The sequence below is a fragment of the Panulirus ornatus genome, chromosome 68 (genome assembly GCF_036320965.1).
Source record: "Panulirus ornatus isolate Po-2019 chromosome 68, ASM3632096v1, whole genome shotgun sequence".
Lineage (NCBI taxonomy): Eukaryota > Metazoa > Arthropoda > Malacostraca > Decapoda > Palinuridae > Panulirus > Panulirus ornatus.
In genome coordinates, this window is record NC_092291.1 from 27,362,301 (window position 1) to 27,380,805 (window position 18,505).

Below are 18,505 nucleotides of genomic sequence, written 5' to 3' on the forward strand. Positions count from 1 at the left end.
CAGTTTTTCTCCATTCAAACTTACCTCCCAATTGACTTGACCCTCAACCCTACTGTACCTAATAACCTTGCTCTTATTCACATTTACTCTTAACTTTCTTCTTTCACACACTTTACCAAACTCAGTCACCAGCTTCTGCAGTTTCTCACATGAATCAGCCACCAGCGCTGTATCATCCGCAAACAACAACTGACTCACTTCCCAAGCTCTCTCATCCACAACAGACTTCATACTTGCCCTTCTTTCCAAAACTCTTGCATTCACCTCCCTAACAACCCCATCCATAAACAAATTAAACAACCATGGAGACATCACACACCCCTGCCGCAAACCTACATTCACTGAGAACCAATCACTTTCCTCTCTTCCTACACGTACACATGCCTTACATCCTCGATAAAAACTTTTCACTGCTTCTAACAACTTGCCTCCAACACCATATATTCTTAATACCTTACACAGAGCATCTCTATCAACTCTATCATATGCCTTCTCCAGATCCATAAATGCTACATACAAATCCATTTGCTTTTCTAAGTATTTCTCACATACATTCTTCAAAGCAAACACCTGATCCACACATCCTCTACCACTTCTGAAACCACACTGCTCTTCCCCAATCTGATGCTCTGTACATGCCTTCACCCTCTCAATCAATACCCTCCCATATAATTTACCAGGAATACTCAACAAACTTATACCTCTGTAAGTTGAGCACTCACTCTTATCCCCTTTGCCTTTGTACAATGGCACTATGCAAGCATTCCGCCAATCCTCAGGCACCTCACCATGAGTCATACATACCTTAAATAACCTTACCAACCAGTCAATAATACAGTCACCCCCTTTTTTAATAAATTCCACTGCAATACCATCCAAACCTGCTGCCTTACTGGCTTTCATCTTCCGCAAAGCTTTTACTACCTCTTCTCTGTTTACAAAATCATTTTCCCTAACCCTCTCACTTTGCACACCACCTCGACCAAAACACCCTATATCTGCCACTCTATCATCAAACATATTCAACAAACCTTCAAAATACTCACTCCATATCCTTCTCACATCACCACTACTTGTTATCACCTCCCTATTTGCGCCCTTCACTGAAGTTCCCATTTGCTCCCTTGTCTTACGCACTTTATTTACCTTCTTCCAGAACATCTTTTTATTCTCCCTAAAATTTAATTTGCAATTACCTTATGCCATTTTGCACTGAAATCTCTGCTGGTATTTCTTCACACAGTTCTCCTTTGCAAGCTCACTTACTCTCAACACTCTCATCTCCCTGAAATTCTCTCTTATTTTTTGAAAACCTGTACAAAACTTCACCTCTGTCTCCACAAGATAGTAATCAGACATCCCACCAGCTGCCCTTCTCAACACATTCACATCCAAAATTCTCTCATTTACATGCCTGTTAATTAGTACATGATGTAATTATGCCATTTGACCATCTTTCCTACTAACATATGTATACTTGTGTATATCTCTTTTAAAGCAGGTATTCCTAATAACTGGTCTTTTTTCAGCACATAAGTACACAAGCTCTTCACCATTTCTATTCACAACACTGAATACCCCATGTACACCAATTATACCTTCAACTGAGTGCAGAATGGCAAAGGGTGAGAGCAAATGACGAAGGGAGTGGGTTGAGGAATGGGATGTTTTCAAGGAAGCAGTGATGGCATGTGCAAAAGATGCATGTGGCATGAGAAAGGTGGAAGGTTGGCAGATTAGAAAGGGTAGCGAGTGGTGGGATAAAGAAGTAAAGTTATTGGGGAAAGAGAAAAGAGAGGCATTTGCACCGTCCTTACAAGGAAGGAGTGCCAATGACTGGGAGATGCATAGAAGAAAGTGGCTAGAGGTCAAGAGGAAAGTGCAAGGGTTGAAAAAGAGGGCAAATGAGAGTTAGGGTGAGAGAGTATCATTAAACTTTAGGGAGAATAAAAAGATGTTTTAGAAGGAAGTAAAAACATGCAAAAGACAAGAGAACAAATGGGAACATTGGTGAAGGGGGGAAGTGATAATAGGTAGAAATAAAGTTTGAAGGAGATGGAGTGAGTGTTTTGAAGGTTTATTGAATGTGTTTGATGATACAGTGGCAGATGTTGGATGTAATGTGTTTTGGTTGGGGTGGTGTGCAAAGTGAGAGAGTCAGGGAGAATGGTTTGGTTAAGAGAGAAAAGGTGGTGAAAGCCTTGCAGAAGATGAAATCCAGCAAGGCGGGTTTGTATGGTATTGTGGTTGATTTTATTAAGAAGGGGTGACTGTGTTGTAGATTGGTTGGTAAGGATATTCATTGTATGTGTGGTTCATAGTGAAGTGCCTGAGGCTTGGAGGAATGCATGTGTAATGCCAGTGTACATAGGCAAAGAGGATAAAAGTGAATGTTCAAACTACAGAAGCATAAGTTTGTTAAGTATTAGGAAAATTGTATAGGAGGGTGTTGATTGCTGGATTTCATCTTCTGCAAGGCATTCACCCCCTCTTCTCTCTTCACCAAACCACTCTCCCTGACTCTCTCTTCGCACACCATCCTGACTCAAGCAACCAACATCTGCCACTATCATCAAACACATTCAACAAACCTTCAAAATACTCACTCCATATCCTCCTCACTTCATCACTACCTGTTATCACTTCTCCCTTGCCTATTTCATTAATGCTCCCATTTGTTCTGTTGTTTTATGCACATTATTTACCTCCCTCCAAACATCTTTTTATTCTCTGTAAAGTTATCACCCCATCTGTCATTTGCCCACTTTTTCATTTCTTGCACCTTCCTCTTGACCTCCTGGCATTTTCTCTAATACATCTCCCAGTCATTTGCACTACTTTCTTGCACATATTGTCCAAGTGCCTCTCTTTTTCCCATGACTAACAAGTTTATCTCTTTCATCCCAGCACTCACTGCCTACCTCTCACCTTTCTCATGCTACATGTATCTCTTGTACATACCATCACTGTAAAATGCTAGCTGCTGGTAATGTAAGCTTGATGGGATTTCACTAGTCTATGCACCATTGCCTATGGATGTGAGACAAAGGGTATTTGATTACTTGTAATTAGAATCATTTCCGTATTAGGGGCAATCATAGCCAAGCGGTTAGCATTCCTGACTACCACGCCAAGGTCCTGGGTTCAAGTCCTGGCTGTTGAAGGGTATTACATGTTCTATGAAAGTGTGCATTCATATAGACTATATTTGTATTCATGTACCTCTGCATTTGTACGGGAAGGCTCTGTAAAATGCTAGCTGCTGGTAATGTGAGCGTGATGGGATTTGACCAGTCTAGACCCCTTTGCTTATGGATGTAAGACGAAGGGTGTTCAATTATTGTAATCGAATAGTCATTTCCCTATTAGGGGCAGTCATAGCTGAGCGGTTAGCATTCCCAACTATCATGCAAAGGTCCTGGGTTTGAGTCCTGGCTATTGGGGGTGTTATGTTTTATATGAAAGTGTGCATTTATATGCACTGAAGTTGTGTTCATATACCTCCACATTTTTACAGTAAGGATCTGTAAAATGCCAGCTGCTGGTAATGTGAGCATGATGGGATTTAACCAGTTTAGACCCCATTGCTCATGGATGTGAGACGAAGGGTATTTGATTACTTTTTTCGGATAATTTCCCCATTAGGGGCAATCATAGCGAAGGGTTAGCATTCCTGACTATCATGCAAAGGTTCTGGGTTCGAGTCCTGGCTATTGAAGGGTATTATGTGTTGTATGAAAGTGTGCATTCATATGCACTATATTCGTGCTCATATACCTCCGCATTTGTACAGTAAGGATCTGTAAAATGCTAGCTGCTGGTAATGTGAGCCTGATGGGATTTGACTGGTTAGACCCTGTTGCTCATGGATGTGAGACAAAGGGTATTAATTTGATTAATTGTAATTAGATAGTAATTTCCATATTATTGGCAATCAGAGCCAAGCAATTAGCATTCCCAGCTACCACACAAAGGTCCTGGGTGTGAGACGTGGCTGTTGGAGGGTATTATGTGTTCTATGAAAGTGTGCATTCAAATGCACTATATTTGTGTTCATATACCTCTGCATTTGTACAATAAGGTTCTGTAAAATGCTAGCTACTGGTAATATGAGCCTGATGGGAGTTGACCAGCCTAGACCCCATTGTTCATGGACGTGAGACAAAGGGTATTCAATTACTTGTAATTAGATAGTCATTTCTCTATTAGGGGCGATCGTAGGCGAGCAGATAGCATTCCCAAATACCACACAAAGGTCCTGGGTATGAGTCCTGGCTGTTGGAGGATATTATGTGTTGTATGAAAGTGTGCTTTCATATGCATTACATTGATGTTCATATACCTCTGCATTTGTATAGTAAGCTTCTGAAAAATGCTAGCTGCTGGTAATGTGAGCCTGATGGGATTTGACTGGTCTAGACCCCGTTGCTCATGGATGTGAGACACAGGGTATTCAATTACTTGTAACTGAATAGTCATTTCTCTATTATAGGCAATCATAGGCGAGCAGTTAGCATTCTCAACTACCACACAAAGGTCCTGGGTATGAGTCCTGGCTGTTAGAGGATATTATGTGTTCTATGAAAGTGTGCTTTCATATGCACTACATTCATGTTCACATACCTCCACCTTTGTACTGTAAGGTTCTGTATAATGCTTGCTGCTGGTAATGTGAGCCTGATGGGATTTGACCGGTCTAGACCCCATTGTTCTTGGATGTGAGATAACGGGTATTCAATTACTTGTAACTGAATAGTCATTTCTCTATTATGGGCTATCATAGGCGAGCAGTTAGCATTCCCAATTACCACACAAAGGTCCTGGGTATGAGTCCTGGCTGTTGGAGGGTATTATGTGTTCTATGAAAATGTGCTTTCATGTGCACTACATTCATATTCATATACCTCCATATTTGTACAGTAAGGTTCTGTGAAATACTAGCTGCTGGTAATGTGAGCCTGATGAGATTTGACTGGTCTAGACCCCATTGCTGATGGATGTGAGATGAAGAGAATTTGTTTAATTGTAATCAAAATCATTTCCCTTTTAGGGGCAATCATAGTCAAGCGATTAGTGTACCCGACTACCTTGCAAGGTCCTAAGTTTGAGTCCTGGCTGTTGGATGGTATTATGTGTTCTATAAAAGTGCTTGATTATGAGCACTATATTCGTGTCCAGATACCTCCGTGTTTGTTTGGTAAGGTTCTGTAAAATGCAAGCTGCTGGTGATGTAAGCCTGATGGGATTTAGCTGATCTAGACTACCATTGCTCATGGATGTGAGATGAAGGGTTTTCGTTTACTTGTAATTGAAAGTCATTTCCCCGTTAGGGGCGATAATAGCTGATTGGTTAGCATTCCCAACTCCTATGGAAAGGCTCTGGGTTTGAATCCTGGCTGCTGGAGGGTATTATGTATTCTATGAAAGTGCGCATTCATGTGCACTATATTCATGTGCACTATAATATGAGTGCGCTGAGTAAGAAAAAGATTAAAAGATTCAAGAAGTATAATTACACATGACATCTCATGTATGGATATGAGCGGATGTGGCCTTTCTTTCTCTGCTTCCTTTTGCTGTCTTGCTGATGCAGGGGCCAGCAATCAGGTGTGGGGGAGAAGAAAAGAATGTATAAGTTATAATTTTTTGTGCTGTTTTTTGTGGGGCAGAGTGGTATCGGGAATGGATGATGGAGAACAAGTGTGAATAGGTACATGTGTATATATCTGTGTGGCCTGGATGTGGAAAGGGAGCTGTGGTTTTGGTGCATTACACATGACAGCTAGAGACTGAGTGTGAGCAAATGTGACCTTTTTTGTCTTTTCCTGTCTCTACCTCGCTGGAAGTGTGTTGGGGGTGACAACGGGAATGGATGAAGGCAGCAAGCATGAACATATACATGTGTATATAAGTATATGTCTGTGTATGCACGTGTATGTGTATGTTCAGTTGTATATGTATGTATATGTGTGTGCTTCCTTACTAACGCGGGAAATGGCAATTAGGTGTGGGGGAAGAAGAAAGTATAATAATTAAGTGAGGTAAAGAGTGAGCATTAAGCATCATATACGCAAGCCATGTGATCTGTCTGTAACGTTGACATGTCATCCGCGATGTTCCACACTTCCTTTCGCTTCTAGCATGTAAATGTTTAAAAACTGTTTCATGTTGCTATTATTGATCTTATTTTATATTTTTTATACTTTGTCGCTGTCTCCCGTGTTAGCTAGGTAGCGCAAGGAAACAGACGAAAGAATGGCCCAACCCACCCACATACACGTGTATATACATACACGTCAACACACGCACATATACATACCTATACATTGCAACGTATACATATGTATACACACAGATATACACATATATACACATGTACATAATTCATACTGTCTGCCCTTATTCATTCCCGTCGCCACCCCATCACAAGTGAAATGACAACCCCCTCCCCCCACATGTGCGCGAGGTAGCACTAGGAAAAGACAACAATTGATTATTGATCTTACACTTTGTTTTTTACATGCTTTTGTTCATAAAGGATTTCTTTATATTATTTTGAACACTGAGTAGTGAATATTATAACAACTTCAGAGTTGCAAGGCAGTTATATTATGGTAATTGCTATTACCATATTATAAATGATATTGGCATGATATGAATTTGTGATGTTTATGGTGTTACACTAAATAGTTAATTTTATGACAGCTTCAGAGTTAGAAAGCAATTTGAAGTAATTGCTATTGCCATTTCTATCAAATTATGACGCTGTTTTTGGTCCTACTTTTGGGTTAATACATGCTTTTGTTCAAAGATGATTGCTCAGTAATACTGTGTGCATCAAAATATAAATATTTTGTCAACTTCATTGTTATTTATTTATTTATTTTGCTTTGTCGCTGTCTCCCACGTTTGCGAGGTAGCGCAAGGAAACAGACGAAAGAAATGGCCCAACCCACCCCCATACACAAATGTATACACACACACGTCCACACATCAACCCCGGTATACCACATCGATCCAATTCACTCTATTCCTTGCCCTCCTTTCACCCTCCTGCATGTTCAGGCCCCGATCACACAAAATCTTTTTCACTCCATCTTTCCACCTCCAATTTGGTCTCCCACTTCTCCTCGTTCCCTCCACCTCCGACACATATATCCTCTTGGTCAATCTTTCCTCACTCATTCTCTCCATGTGCCCAAACCATTTCAAAACACCCTCTTCTGCTCTCTCAACCATGCTCTTTTTATTTCCACACACCTCTCTTACCCTTACATTACTTACTCGATCAAACCACCTGACACCACACATTGTCCTCAAACATCTCATTTCCAGCACATCCACCCTCCTGCGCACAACTCTATCCATAGCCCACGCCTCGCAACCATACAACATTGTTGGAACCACTATTCCTTCAAACATACCCATTTTTGCTTTCCGAGATAATGTTCTCGACTTCCACACATTCTTCAAGGCTCCCAGGATTTTCGCCCCCTCCCCCACCCTATGATTCACTTCCGCTTCCATGGTTCCATCCACTGCCAGATCCACTCCCAGATATCTAAAACACTTTACTTCCTCCAGTTTTTCTCCATTCAAACTTACCTCCCAATTGACTTGACCCTCAACCCTACTGTACCTAATAACCTTGCTCTTATTCACATTTACTCTTAACTTTCTTCTTTCACACACTTTACCAAACTCAGTCACCAGCTTCTGCAGTTTCTCACATGAATCAGCCACCAGCGCTGTATCATCAGCGAACAACAACTGACTCACTTCCCAAGCTCTCTCATCCACAACAGACTTCATACTTGCCCCTCTTTCCAGAACTCTTGCATTCACCTCCCTAACAACCCCATCCATAAACAAATTAAGCAACCATGGAGACATCACACACCCCTGCCGCAAACCTACATTCACTGAGAACCAATCACTTTCCTCTCTTCCTACACGTACACATGCCTTACATCCTCGATAAAAACTTTTCACTGCTTCTAACAACTTGCCTCCCACACCATATATTCTTAATACCTTCCACAGAGCATCTCTATCAACTCTATCATATGCCTTCTCCAGATCCATAAATGCTACATACAAATCCATTTGCTTTTCTAAGTATTTCTCACATACATTCTTCAAAGCAAACACCTGATCCCCACATCCTCTACCACTTTTGAAACCACACTGCTCTTCCCCAATCTGATGCTCTGTACATGCCTTCACCCTCTCAATCAATACCCTCCCATATAATTTACCAGGAATACTCAACAAACTTATACCTCTGTAATTTGAGCACTCACTCTTATCCCGTTTGCCTTTGTACAATGGCACTATGCACGCATTCCGCCAATCCTCAGGCACCTCACCATGAGTCATACATACATACATACATTATGAAATGATTATATGAAGGTAATTACAATCACTTTTGCATAAATGTTAGTGATATCAGTTTGTGACATTGCATAGGGCCTTACATTGTTTTTGTTTTTTCAGATATGCATTTGTTTATAACAACTTTACTATTACAAAGTGATCATATTGAGGTAATTACTATCAACTTAGCAAAATGTGAACGATCTCTATCAATTTCCAATGCTGTTTTAGGCTTTACACTTTTTTTTACTTTATGCATCACATAGTAAATATTATAAAGCAATTATATTGAGGTAATTATTCCCATTACATGAATGTTTACAATATTTATCAATCTGTGATGGCTTTAGTGTCATCAACACTCTCTTATAGTTCAGTGAAGTCCACTAGAATTTTTAAAAGTACTGGCAGGAAAGAAACAGTGATCAAAACAGGCTACTACTGAGTTGCCAACGGTCACACAGTAATCATGTGATGTGGTACTTTGCCAAATATTGAATAGTCGAGCTCTTGAGAAAAAAAGAATAATACCTAGAGAAGAGAGGAGTGAACCAGCATTGCAGCATAGGGCAAGCAGTTCAAGTTGTGAGGTTAGGCAGGGAGAGTTGATAAGTCGGACCACTTTCATCTCAACTCTGTTCAGTAAATATTCAGGGCTAGAACAACTCCAGATATGAGAGCATTAATACACATAAGGATGGATCACTACTTTGTATAAAAGAGCAACTGTTCATAAGAAAAATATTTAACAAACAGGATGCCTTGTTTCTTATCTATTTCCATAATGTGAGTATTCCAAAATAGGGTGGGTGTTACAGTAATATCAAGTATGTTCATGGAGTCAAAAGGTGAAATTACTGATCCATCAAAGGAAGAGGAAACATATGAGGAATTCTTGATAGATAGGTGGAAAATGGGTCTTGGAGGCATTAAGCTTAATTGGATTTCCTCTACTCCTCTGAAATATCCTGTCCAAGTCCGAGTTTACTGAGGAAGTAGTGTTGAGATGAGGTGCAGATCAAGTGAGAGAAGGAGCATATTTGAAATACTTGGAGGAAAGCTTTGTTGAGTTGTCAGCATATGAGTGCATTTGTTTTTGTAGAAGAAAGGAAATCACTGATAAAAAGGAGAGAAATTGTAGGGGACAGTAAAGAACCTTGAAGGATAACAGTGTTGGTGGAGAAAGGGGAGAGGCTGATCCATCATCAACTATGGTGATGGAGCAGCCAGAGATGAAACTATATATGAGTGAGCAAAGTGAGGAAAGGAAGCCAAAAGAGGGGAGCTTAGGAATGAGACCCCAATGCCACACCGTTATATGTCACGGGTAACTATATAGGACACCCCAAAATCTTTCAGAGATGATGACCAGACATTAGTAAGATAGAAGAGGATGTCACCTGTGGATCTTGTTTTACCGAAGCCATACTGGTGATCAGAAAGAAGATTGTGAGATTCAAGATGTCTAAAGATGTGGAAGTTGAGGAGGGATTCAAAGCATTAGGATGCTAGGTAGAAGTGTTAGAACAGTTACCCTTCTTTGAGATGGGATGTACAAATGCATGATTTTAAGAAGTAAAAGTTCTGGACTTTAAACAGAAATGAAACATGAGCAAGTATAGACGGAAGTTTGGAGGCACTTTCTTTCAGTACAAGGGGATGGATGCCATCAGATCCATAAGCTTTTTGGATAGTCCAAAAAGAGATTTCAGGCAGCGGCATAGGATTAGTAACAGGGCATCAGGGGGATGAAGAAATGGTAGAGCCATCCAAGGTAGAATTAGAGTAGAAATAAGAATGAGAGTTGCTTTGTCAATAGGAGAGACAGCTGTAGTATCTCAGGATGGAAAAGTGAAGGAAAATGTAGGCAACATAAGTTGTTACTGATGCTATTCGCTGAAGACCAGAAAGACCTATCTGTGGATAAAAAACACTTTACCTCAGTGATAATGTCCTTGCAGTGATTACAGACATTGATAACTGCTGAATGAAAGTTGGAGGAAGGAGAGTTTTTCTAAGCCCTATATATCTTATTTCTTGCATGAATAGCCTCAAAATATGAATTGCTGAACCAGATTTTGGAATAAGAGGTAGTATTGGAGGAAGAGGGGATAAATGCTTCCATTACAACAACAATAACCTCTGCTGTGTGTTTGGCAGAAACAGTAGCATCACCTTGTTTAGAAAGGGCTGCTGGAGGGGGATGTGCCATTAAAATAGATACATTTATGAGAGCATATTTATACGAACCAACTAGGGGCAAGATTGTGTAGCTACAGCATGAAAAACAGATCCAGAGTATTAGGAGAATGGTCCCAGCAGTCATGAATGTAAGAGTTTCAATGAGAGGAGGTAGAGGATCTTGGTTTGTGGGTAAGAGGAGGTAATGGCCTCATGGCAGGAGTTTAGATAGCCATAGAAAGTTATAAAATTCATAGAATTAGGCTTAGGCAAAACTGGAAAACAGTTGTAGTTAGGGTACAGACATTGTCAGATGTTATCAATGTTTAGGGACTCAAAGTCAGTAAGGTGCATGTATGGAGAAGATGGCAGGACTAACTTTGTCGTTTTGATGAAGACAGAAAGTAGGACCTTGGGTGGCTTCTGTCAACAGCTTACTACGTAAGGGATTGTAAATAGGATTGAGGATGGGATATTCCTTGAGTTAGCTGGGGTATTGGGAGGGGTGAATTCACTATCACTTAAGCCCTCGTTTTCACTGGCAGTGGAATCATGCAAGTAAATGTGATCTTACGAGCATACCTAAAATTTGCAGGGGTCAAGAGAGGGGCCATTACTCTATACCACCGGAGCCCTCTCTCTTCCTGTCAGCAGATACACATGATGTATGATTTGGTAGCTTAGTTCCCAGTAATGCTTGCATATCTGTACCTGACTTCAAAGATGAGCGTATTGCACTCTGCAGCACTTTTGATTCTTTTCTTCTTTGCTTCCATTTCTTCCACTGATTCTTCTTTCTTTTGCCTCCTCTGAGAGTAGGCTGCACATCACTATCAACAGAATTCATAGTAATGACTAAGTTATGGCAGAAAAAAGCTGGTTGCTTGTTGATTTTGGATTACCCCTGTCACTCATCTGCCACCCTCTAAAGCATAGGCAATTTCTGGGTAGTATGGGAAGTAAGCCATGATGAGGACAATGTGATATAATAGGTTCTGATACCTTTTATAGAAAACTAATTTTTAGGATTCTGACAGGCTCAACCTTGTTGCAGAGAGCACCTTTCTAATGTATGCATCTGGAAAATATTTTACAACTGAATAACCTTAGTTTGGAGGGTGGAATCTTAGTGGCTGGTCTAAACAGGACCATTATAGGTGGCCATGCTTCATAGATTCACAGTCTGCTCCGCTTTTCATATTTTTATTTTCTGAACTTTTTCTTTTCACACATGGTTCTCTCTCTCTCTCTCTCTCTCTCTCTCTCTCTCTCTCTCTCTCTCTCTCTCTCTCTCTCTCTCTCTCTCTCTCTCTCTCCACTGCTAAAACTGCTTTTTGGGTCTTGAGAGTGCAGAATAAGAGATGAAATTTTAGCCAGTACAGGAATCCAAACATTGGTTCATTATCAGATACCATAATTATCACTTTCTTTTTATAGATAAAGCTGGGAGGCATCTAAATCATCTTTACCCTAGTAATGGTATCAGATGTAACATCCACTTTATGTTGGAAACCTGGCAAAAGAGAAATTGCTGAATCTGTTTCATGGAAACTGAGAATCATGTTTAGTTGATGAAATTTCTTTTGCTCTCACGTGTGGGGTAATTCTAGCTCTGCATCCTTAGTTGATGGGATCAAGTTGAAAGTGGCTTGACTTATCAGCTCTCCCAGGCTAACTTCAAAACTTGATTTACTCGCCCAAAACCATAAAGTTGGTTCACTTTCCATCTTCTTTTGGTAATATTTTGGTTTTTACTCCTGAGGGCTGGGTGCTTGTGTGCCCCCACCATTAGCTAGACCATGCAGTGCAGTACTCGATAAGCTGTTGCATCATGATTATTATGTGGCCGTTGACAACTCAGGGGCCGGCTGTGATGATAACTATTTCCTTATCCACTCCTCAAGGCTTTGGAGCTCTCTACCATCTCATGTCTTTCCCAATAACTATGACCTTGCACTTTTAAAAAAACAGGTATTTTGCTTCCTCCAAAATTTTGTAAATACTTTTCCTTGTGTCTTCTTTTTCCCTTTCAGTAATCTCTTTTATTTCAATTAAGGCCCGGCCTTGATGTTGACTTTTGTGTGTAACTGGAGCATTAAAAAACAAATAGAATAAAGCTTGTGTTTCTCATTGCCAATGCTAGTATAAGGGGATCAAAAACTGACTGTCATGTATATGTGAGCAGAACAGCACCCAACTATGAGAGCTGCTCTTGACTCTGGTGTTCTAGAAATGGAATGAATAACCAAAGGTCATATAAAGGGTTGTCAGCTATGAAATCGACACAGATGTTTGTAAGGTTTCATTAATCAAATGTTTTTTAAAAAAAAATGTAGAGACCTGTATTATCAGATTGGTCAGAATTAGGAGGAAGTATATCAAAACATCAAGGTGAGTGGATTATGATTGAACATCAAGAAATACAACAATAATTTTGCCATCTCTAGAGTGTAAGTGGTGAAATTTAATATGAAAATACTTAGACAACCTTATAAGGCAGTTTTCATATACATAAAGGATGATATCCATATTTTTTTTGTGCCTTGATTCCTTACCAACTTGGAAAATGTTTATATGGAGATGTGAATATTTTGTTGAAGAAATAAGACTTGATATATGGATGCTGCTGTGATGACAATATAACTTGATAGGCATCCCTCATTGAAAAACTAATCTTCCCATCAGAACATATTCATATTTTTGGACATATTTATTATACTTAATCACTGTTTCCTGCATCAGCGAGGTAGCACCAGGAAATAGACTTATCATCAGTTATTATTTATGGCATTTATTACTGTCATTTCTAGGTTGATTTATTAATTTTTGTATAACTATGAAGACACTGCATATCTAACTCTTTATTTTTGAACTTTTTTCATGTACATGTATTGATAATAAGCATATGCACTTGACTTTAAGTAACTGATAACTCATTTTAAAGCTTTAAAAGAGAAACAATAGCTTAACATCAAATTCTAGGGATGGCACTTTTCAAAATGCTCCTTGCTTTGGTAGAGAGGAAGTGAAGCTTACTATAGTGATGAGGATATAATTGTCACTTTGGAAAGGTCATGTTAAATTTAAGATATCTGAGCCTTCCATAGTGTCGTTGTGCAGCCATATTCATTCTCATTTTAGATCAATTTATCTAACTTTTCATATGCACATTGAATATACCATATTTTCTGTCAATTTCAGTAATGTGAAAAGGAGAGGACAATGTTTTTTGAATGAAAATTAATGAAGTATCAGACAAGTAGCCTGTTGTCATATCCTAAGGTGATATTGTACTATGGAAGTACTCAGATTTTTAATTTAGCTTTGGCTTGAAATCTACCAAGTCACTTCTCAGTACAGTGTTTTGTCACATAATACAAATTATGCTGTTGGTTTAATCTTATTCTTATTTGAATAAAGAAGTGAACTCTTGCTGCACCTTACAGACGGTACTCATCCTCAACCTGTACTGCAACCCCCAGAACTCGGCTAAATCAGCTGATGGATCACACTGTAAGTGTACTGAATATTATTTTTACTTTTTTTTGTCAGACTACAATGATTTAATCCGCATTCCTCCAAACACTTTCTTCACATATACTCACTTTGCATGTGATTTATCATTAAGCATTGTGATATTGCAATTGGATTTAGTCAGTCTTTTCCTGCTCATCTTATAAGTTTCAGTCATAGAAGCTTGTCATTTTTACCCAATCAGTGTCAGTATATGATAAATATGCCAGTATTACATCTGTTTTGTCAAAAGCACCATTTCCAGTTAAACATTCTAATCTGATTCTTATTATCAAGGGGCCTTAATCATATCAGTTAGCAAGGAAATTGATAACAATGAGAGAATGTTTTAGCACTTTTTAGATGTACTTTTATCCTTCCTCTAATATCTCCCAAGTTTATTTGCCATGCAGTGCCCAGAATATATAAATAACATTGGTTTGAATCTTTTACCATGTGTGTGTTTACACACTGGCCATATTTTATAGTCCATATTCAGAAACTTTATAGGATTTCTATTTTGTTGTGTGTGATGTTATTAGTAGTGAGTGATCCTTACTGATTGGAACTCTTAAGTTGTGGAAGACTTCTTTGTGTGCCATAAATATCCACACTAATCGCTTAGAAAAATAATATCTGAGTGGAGTACTTTGCTTTCTCAAAAATTATTAAAAACAAAGGGGTGAGGGATTTTGCAGAGGCTGTGTGTACTTGATTCCCCCTCTCCCCCATTTGAGTGGGATTGGAATAATGGTAGACAGTAGAGGCATGCTTTTAAAATGACATAATGCACATCTTGCATGGAACAGACAGACTTGGAAAAGCTTTGTCATGCACAGAAAGAGTTAATAGATGCATGAGTGTAGATTACTGAAATTCAGGTACAGGACAAAAATGTGAACTGGGAAATTTGGGCTTTGCACAGAAAGAGTTAGAAAAACAAGCTTTTCTTGTCCAGATAGGTATTGTGATTATTATTTTTGTATTAAATGCCCTCCATCACATTAAACTCTTATTAAAGCCCTCTTATTTCAAATATCACAGTAGGCAAACAAGGTCAACAGATTAATGATTTTAATGATGCAGATAAAAGTTTTAACTATGATGTATCCTAGAAAGCAACTTAAAAAATTGCCATAATTGCATGTAAAGCCTTCCTTACTGTCTCAAATGTCCTTCCCCCATAGTTCCAACGCCAAGTTTGTCTGTCATTAAATCTAAGTATGATTGGTTTGAAGGGTTAGGCTATGCCTGATTAAGGACAAGCTTGCTTTGTAAGTTGAAATATTAATATTTCTTATGAATGCTGATTTTACGTTATGTTTATGTTGCCATATTTTGTTATAAATCTCATAAATGTGATACTCCTCTTGGTGGTTTGACTTTCTGTTACAAAGCATTATTCTCTTCACACCCATACATTGAAATGCTCTATGTAGGGGATTTCAGTATACACCACAAGGGAAGATTAGGCTCTACCTCCTTAACAATATGGAACAGTTTTCACCCAACACAAGTTCCAGACTGTCATGGCCATTCTACCATTACACTTGACCTCTTTTTCACTTCTGAACTCTCTCACTATAAATATACTAATTGTGCCCCAACAGGGTTGTCCGACTATAATCTTACTGATTGGGTACACCCACCCTATATATGTATTATTATATTATTATTATACTTGATCACTGTTTCCCGCGTCAGTGAGGTAGCATCAGGAAACAGACGAAGAACAACCCATCCACTCGCATACACATTTATGTATACATAAACACACATACACGTACATATACATAACATATGCACATATACGTACATGTACATATATATACACATGTACAAATTCATACTTGCCTTCATTCATCCATCCCCCCTGAATGCCACCTTTGGCTCTTTGGGAGAGCTCAGTGGTCATCCCCAGGATGGCTTCTTTACTGAATTTCCCAACAGAAAGGCATTGCTTTGCTGGTCTGGATGCCTCATGTTGTGCTGAATGGATAGCATAGGTTACCTTGGTTGGAATGGAGTTTTACATCTCATCTTGTACTAAATCTTTCTCATCCTTACTGCTCCTTCCCTGATGCCTTATGCACTAGGGACAAAGCTTACTGGGTCATGAAACTCTTCCCTTCCCATGAAACCCACCTTACCTGTATTTCTGCTTGGAGTCATTGCAGTTGTTTTTCATAGTCAGGAACACATTCATAAAAAGAAAGTGTGTTGATTGGGCTTCTTTGACTGACAAATTCCTCTGATCCTTAACCATAAACATGCTAGCAGCTTATGTAATTCAACCTTTCCTCCTTTCTTCTGACATGATCAGTCTATACCTAGTTCTCCAACTGATAAGATTGCTCTTTTTGGTACCTTGTGTTTCTCTGATTCAACTTTGGATGATTTATGCTTCTAGTTTCCTACCCTCATCTCCATCCACTGAACCCATACCATCACCTGTAATTTACTTTTGCAGGGGTCTTACAAGTACTCTTTGAGATCAAGGTGGCCAAGGTTTATGGACTTGATGGCATACTTCCTTGTGTACTAAAGGAGTGTGCCTGTGAACTAACTTTGGTCCTCAATTATTTTTTTTGAGACAAAACAGGCAGCTGAAGCCCCAGTCGAGGCCATCGGTTGTTGTTTGCTGATGATACAGCTCTGGTGGCTGATTCGAGTGAGAAGCTGCAGAAGTTGGTGACTGAGTTTAGAAAAGTGTGTGAAAGGAGAATGTTGAGAGTAAATGTGAATAAGAGCAAGGTTATTAGGTTCAGTAGGGTTGAGGGACAAGTATATTGGGATGTAAGTTTGAATGGAGGAAAACTGGAGGAAGTGAAGTGTATTTGATATCTGGGAGTGGACTTAGCAGTGAATGGAACCATGGAAGCAGAAGTGAGTCACAAGGTCGGGGAGGGGGCAAAGGTTTTGGGAGTGATGAAGAATATGTAGAAGGAGAGAATGTTACCTCAGAGAGAAAAAAATAGGTATATTTAAAGGAATAGTAGTTCCAGCTATGTTATATGGTTGCGAGGCATGAGTTATAGACAGGGTTGTATGGAGTAGGGTGGATGTGCTAGAAATTAAATGTTTGAGGACAATATGTGGTGTGAGGTGGTTTGATGGAGTAAGTAATGAAAGGGTAAGAGAGATGTGTAGAAATAAAAAGAGTGTGGTTGAGAGAGCAGAAGAAGGTGTGTTGAAATGGTTTGGACATATGGAGAGAATGAGAGAGGAAAGGTTGACAAAGAGGATATATGTGTCAGAGGTGGAGAGAACAAGAAGTGGGAGACCAAATTGGAGGTGGAAGAATGGAGTAAAAAAGATTTTGAGCGATTGGGGCTTGAACATACAGTAGGATGAGAGGACTGAAAGGAACAGAGTGAATTGGAATGATGTGGTATACTGGGGGCGACGTGCTGTCAATGGACTGAACCAGGGCATGTGAAACAGACAAAAAAGGCCACATTTGTTCACACTCAGTCTCTAGCTGTCATGAGTAATGCACTAAAACCACAGCTCCCTATCCACATCCAGGCTCCACAAACCTTTCCATAGTTTACATGTACATGTACGTGTACATATACATATAAGTATACATGCTTTTTATTATTTTTTTTATTTTGCTTTGTCGCTGTCTTCCGCGTTAGTGAGGCAGTGCAAGGAAACAGATGAAAGAAATGGCCCAACCCATCCACGTACACACACGCAAATATACATACCTATACATATATATATATATATATATATATATATATATATATATATATATATATATATATATTTTTTTTTTTTTTTTGCTTTGTCGCTGTCTCCCGCGTTTGCGAGGTAGCGCAAGGAAACAGACGAAAGAAATGGCCTAACCCACCCCCATACACATGTATATACATACGTCCACACACGCAAATATACATACCTACACAGCTTTCCATGGTTTACCCCAGACGCTTCACATGCCTTGATTCAATCCACTGACAGCACGTCAACCCCAGTATACTACATCGCTCCATTTCACTCTATTCCTTGCCCTCCTTTCACCCTCCTGCATGTTCAGGCCCCGATCACACAAAATCTTTTTCATTCCACCTTTCCACCTCCAATTTGGTCTCCCACTTCTTGTTCACTCCACCTCTGACACATATATCCTCTTGGTCAATCTTTCCTCACTCATTCTCTCCATGTGACCAAACCACTTCAAAACACCCTCTTCTGCTCTCTCAACCACACTCTTTTTATTACCACACATCTCTCTTACCCTATTATTACTTACTCGATCAAACCATCTCACACCACATATTGTCCTCAAACATCTCATTTCCAGCACATCCACCCTCCTCCGCACAACTCTATCCATAGCCCACGCCTCGCAACCATATAACATTGTTGGAACCACTATTCCTTCAAACATATCCATTTTTGCTTTCCAAGATAATGTTCTCGA

The 18,505-nt window shown here is 39.4% G+C and overlaps 1 protein-coding gene across 4 annotated transcripts in view; it reads left to right on the forward strand.

The window, feature by feature from the left end:
• U2af38 (U2 small nuclear riboprotein auxiliary factor 38) overlaps window positions 1-18,505 on the forward strand; it is a 238,072-nt gene that overhangs the window by 109,651 nt on the left and 109,916 nt on the right. For all 4 annotated transcript variants that reach the window (XM_071659278.1, XM_071659276.1, XM_071659279.1 and 1 more), the window contains one exon: window positions 14,007-14,073. In XM_071659278.1, coding sequence (XP_071515379.1) covers window positions 14,007-14,073 — 67 coding nt within the window. The remainder of the gene's footprint in view (window positions 1-14,006; window positions 14,074-18,505) is intronic.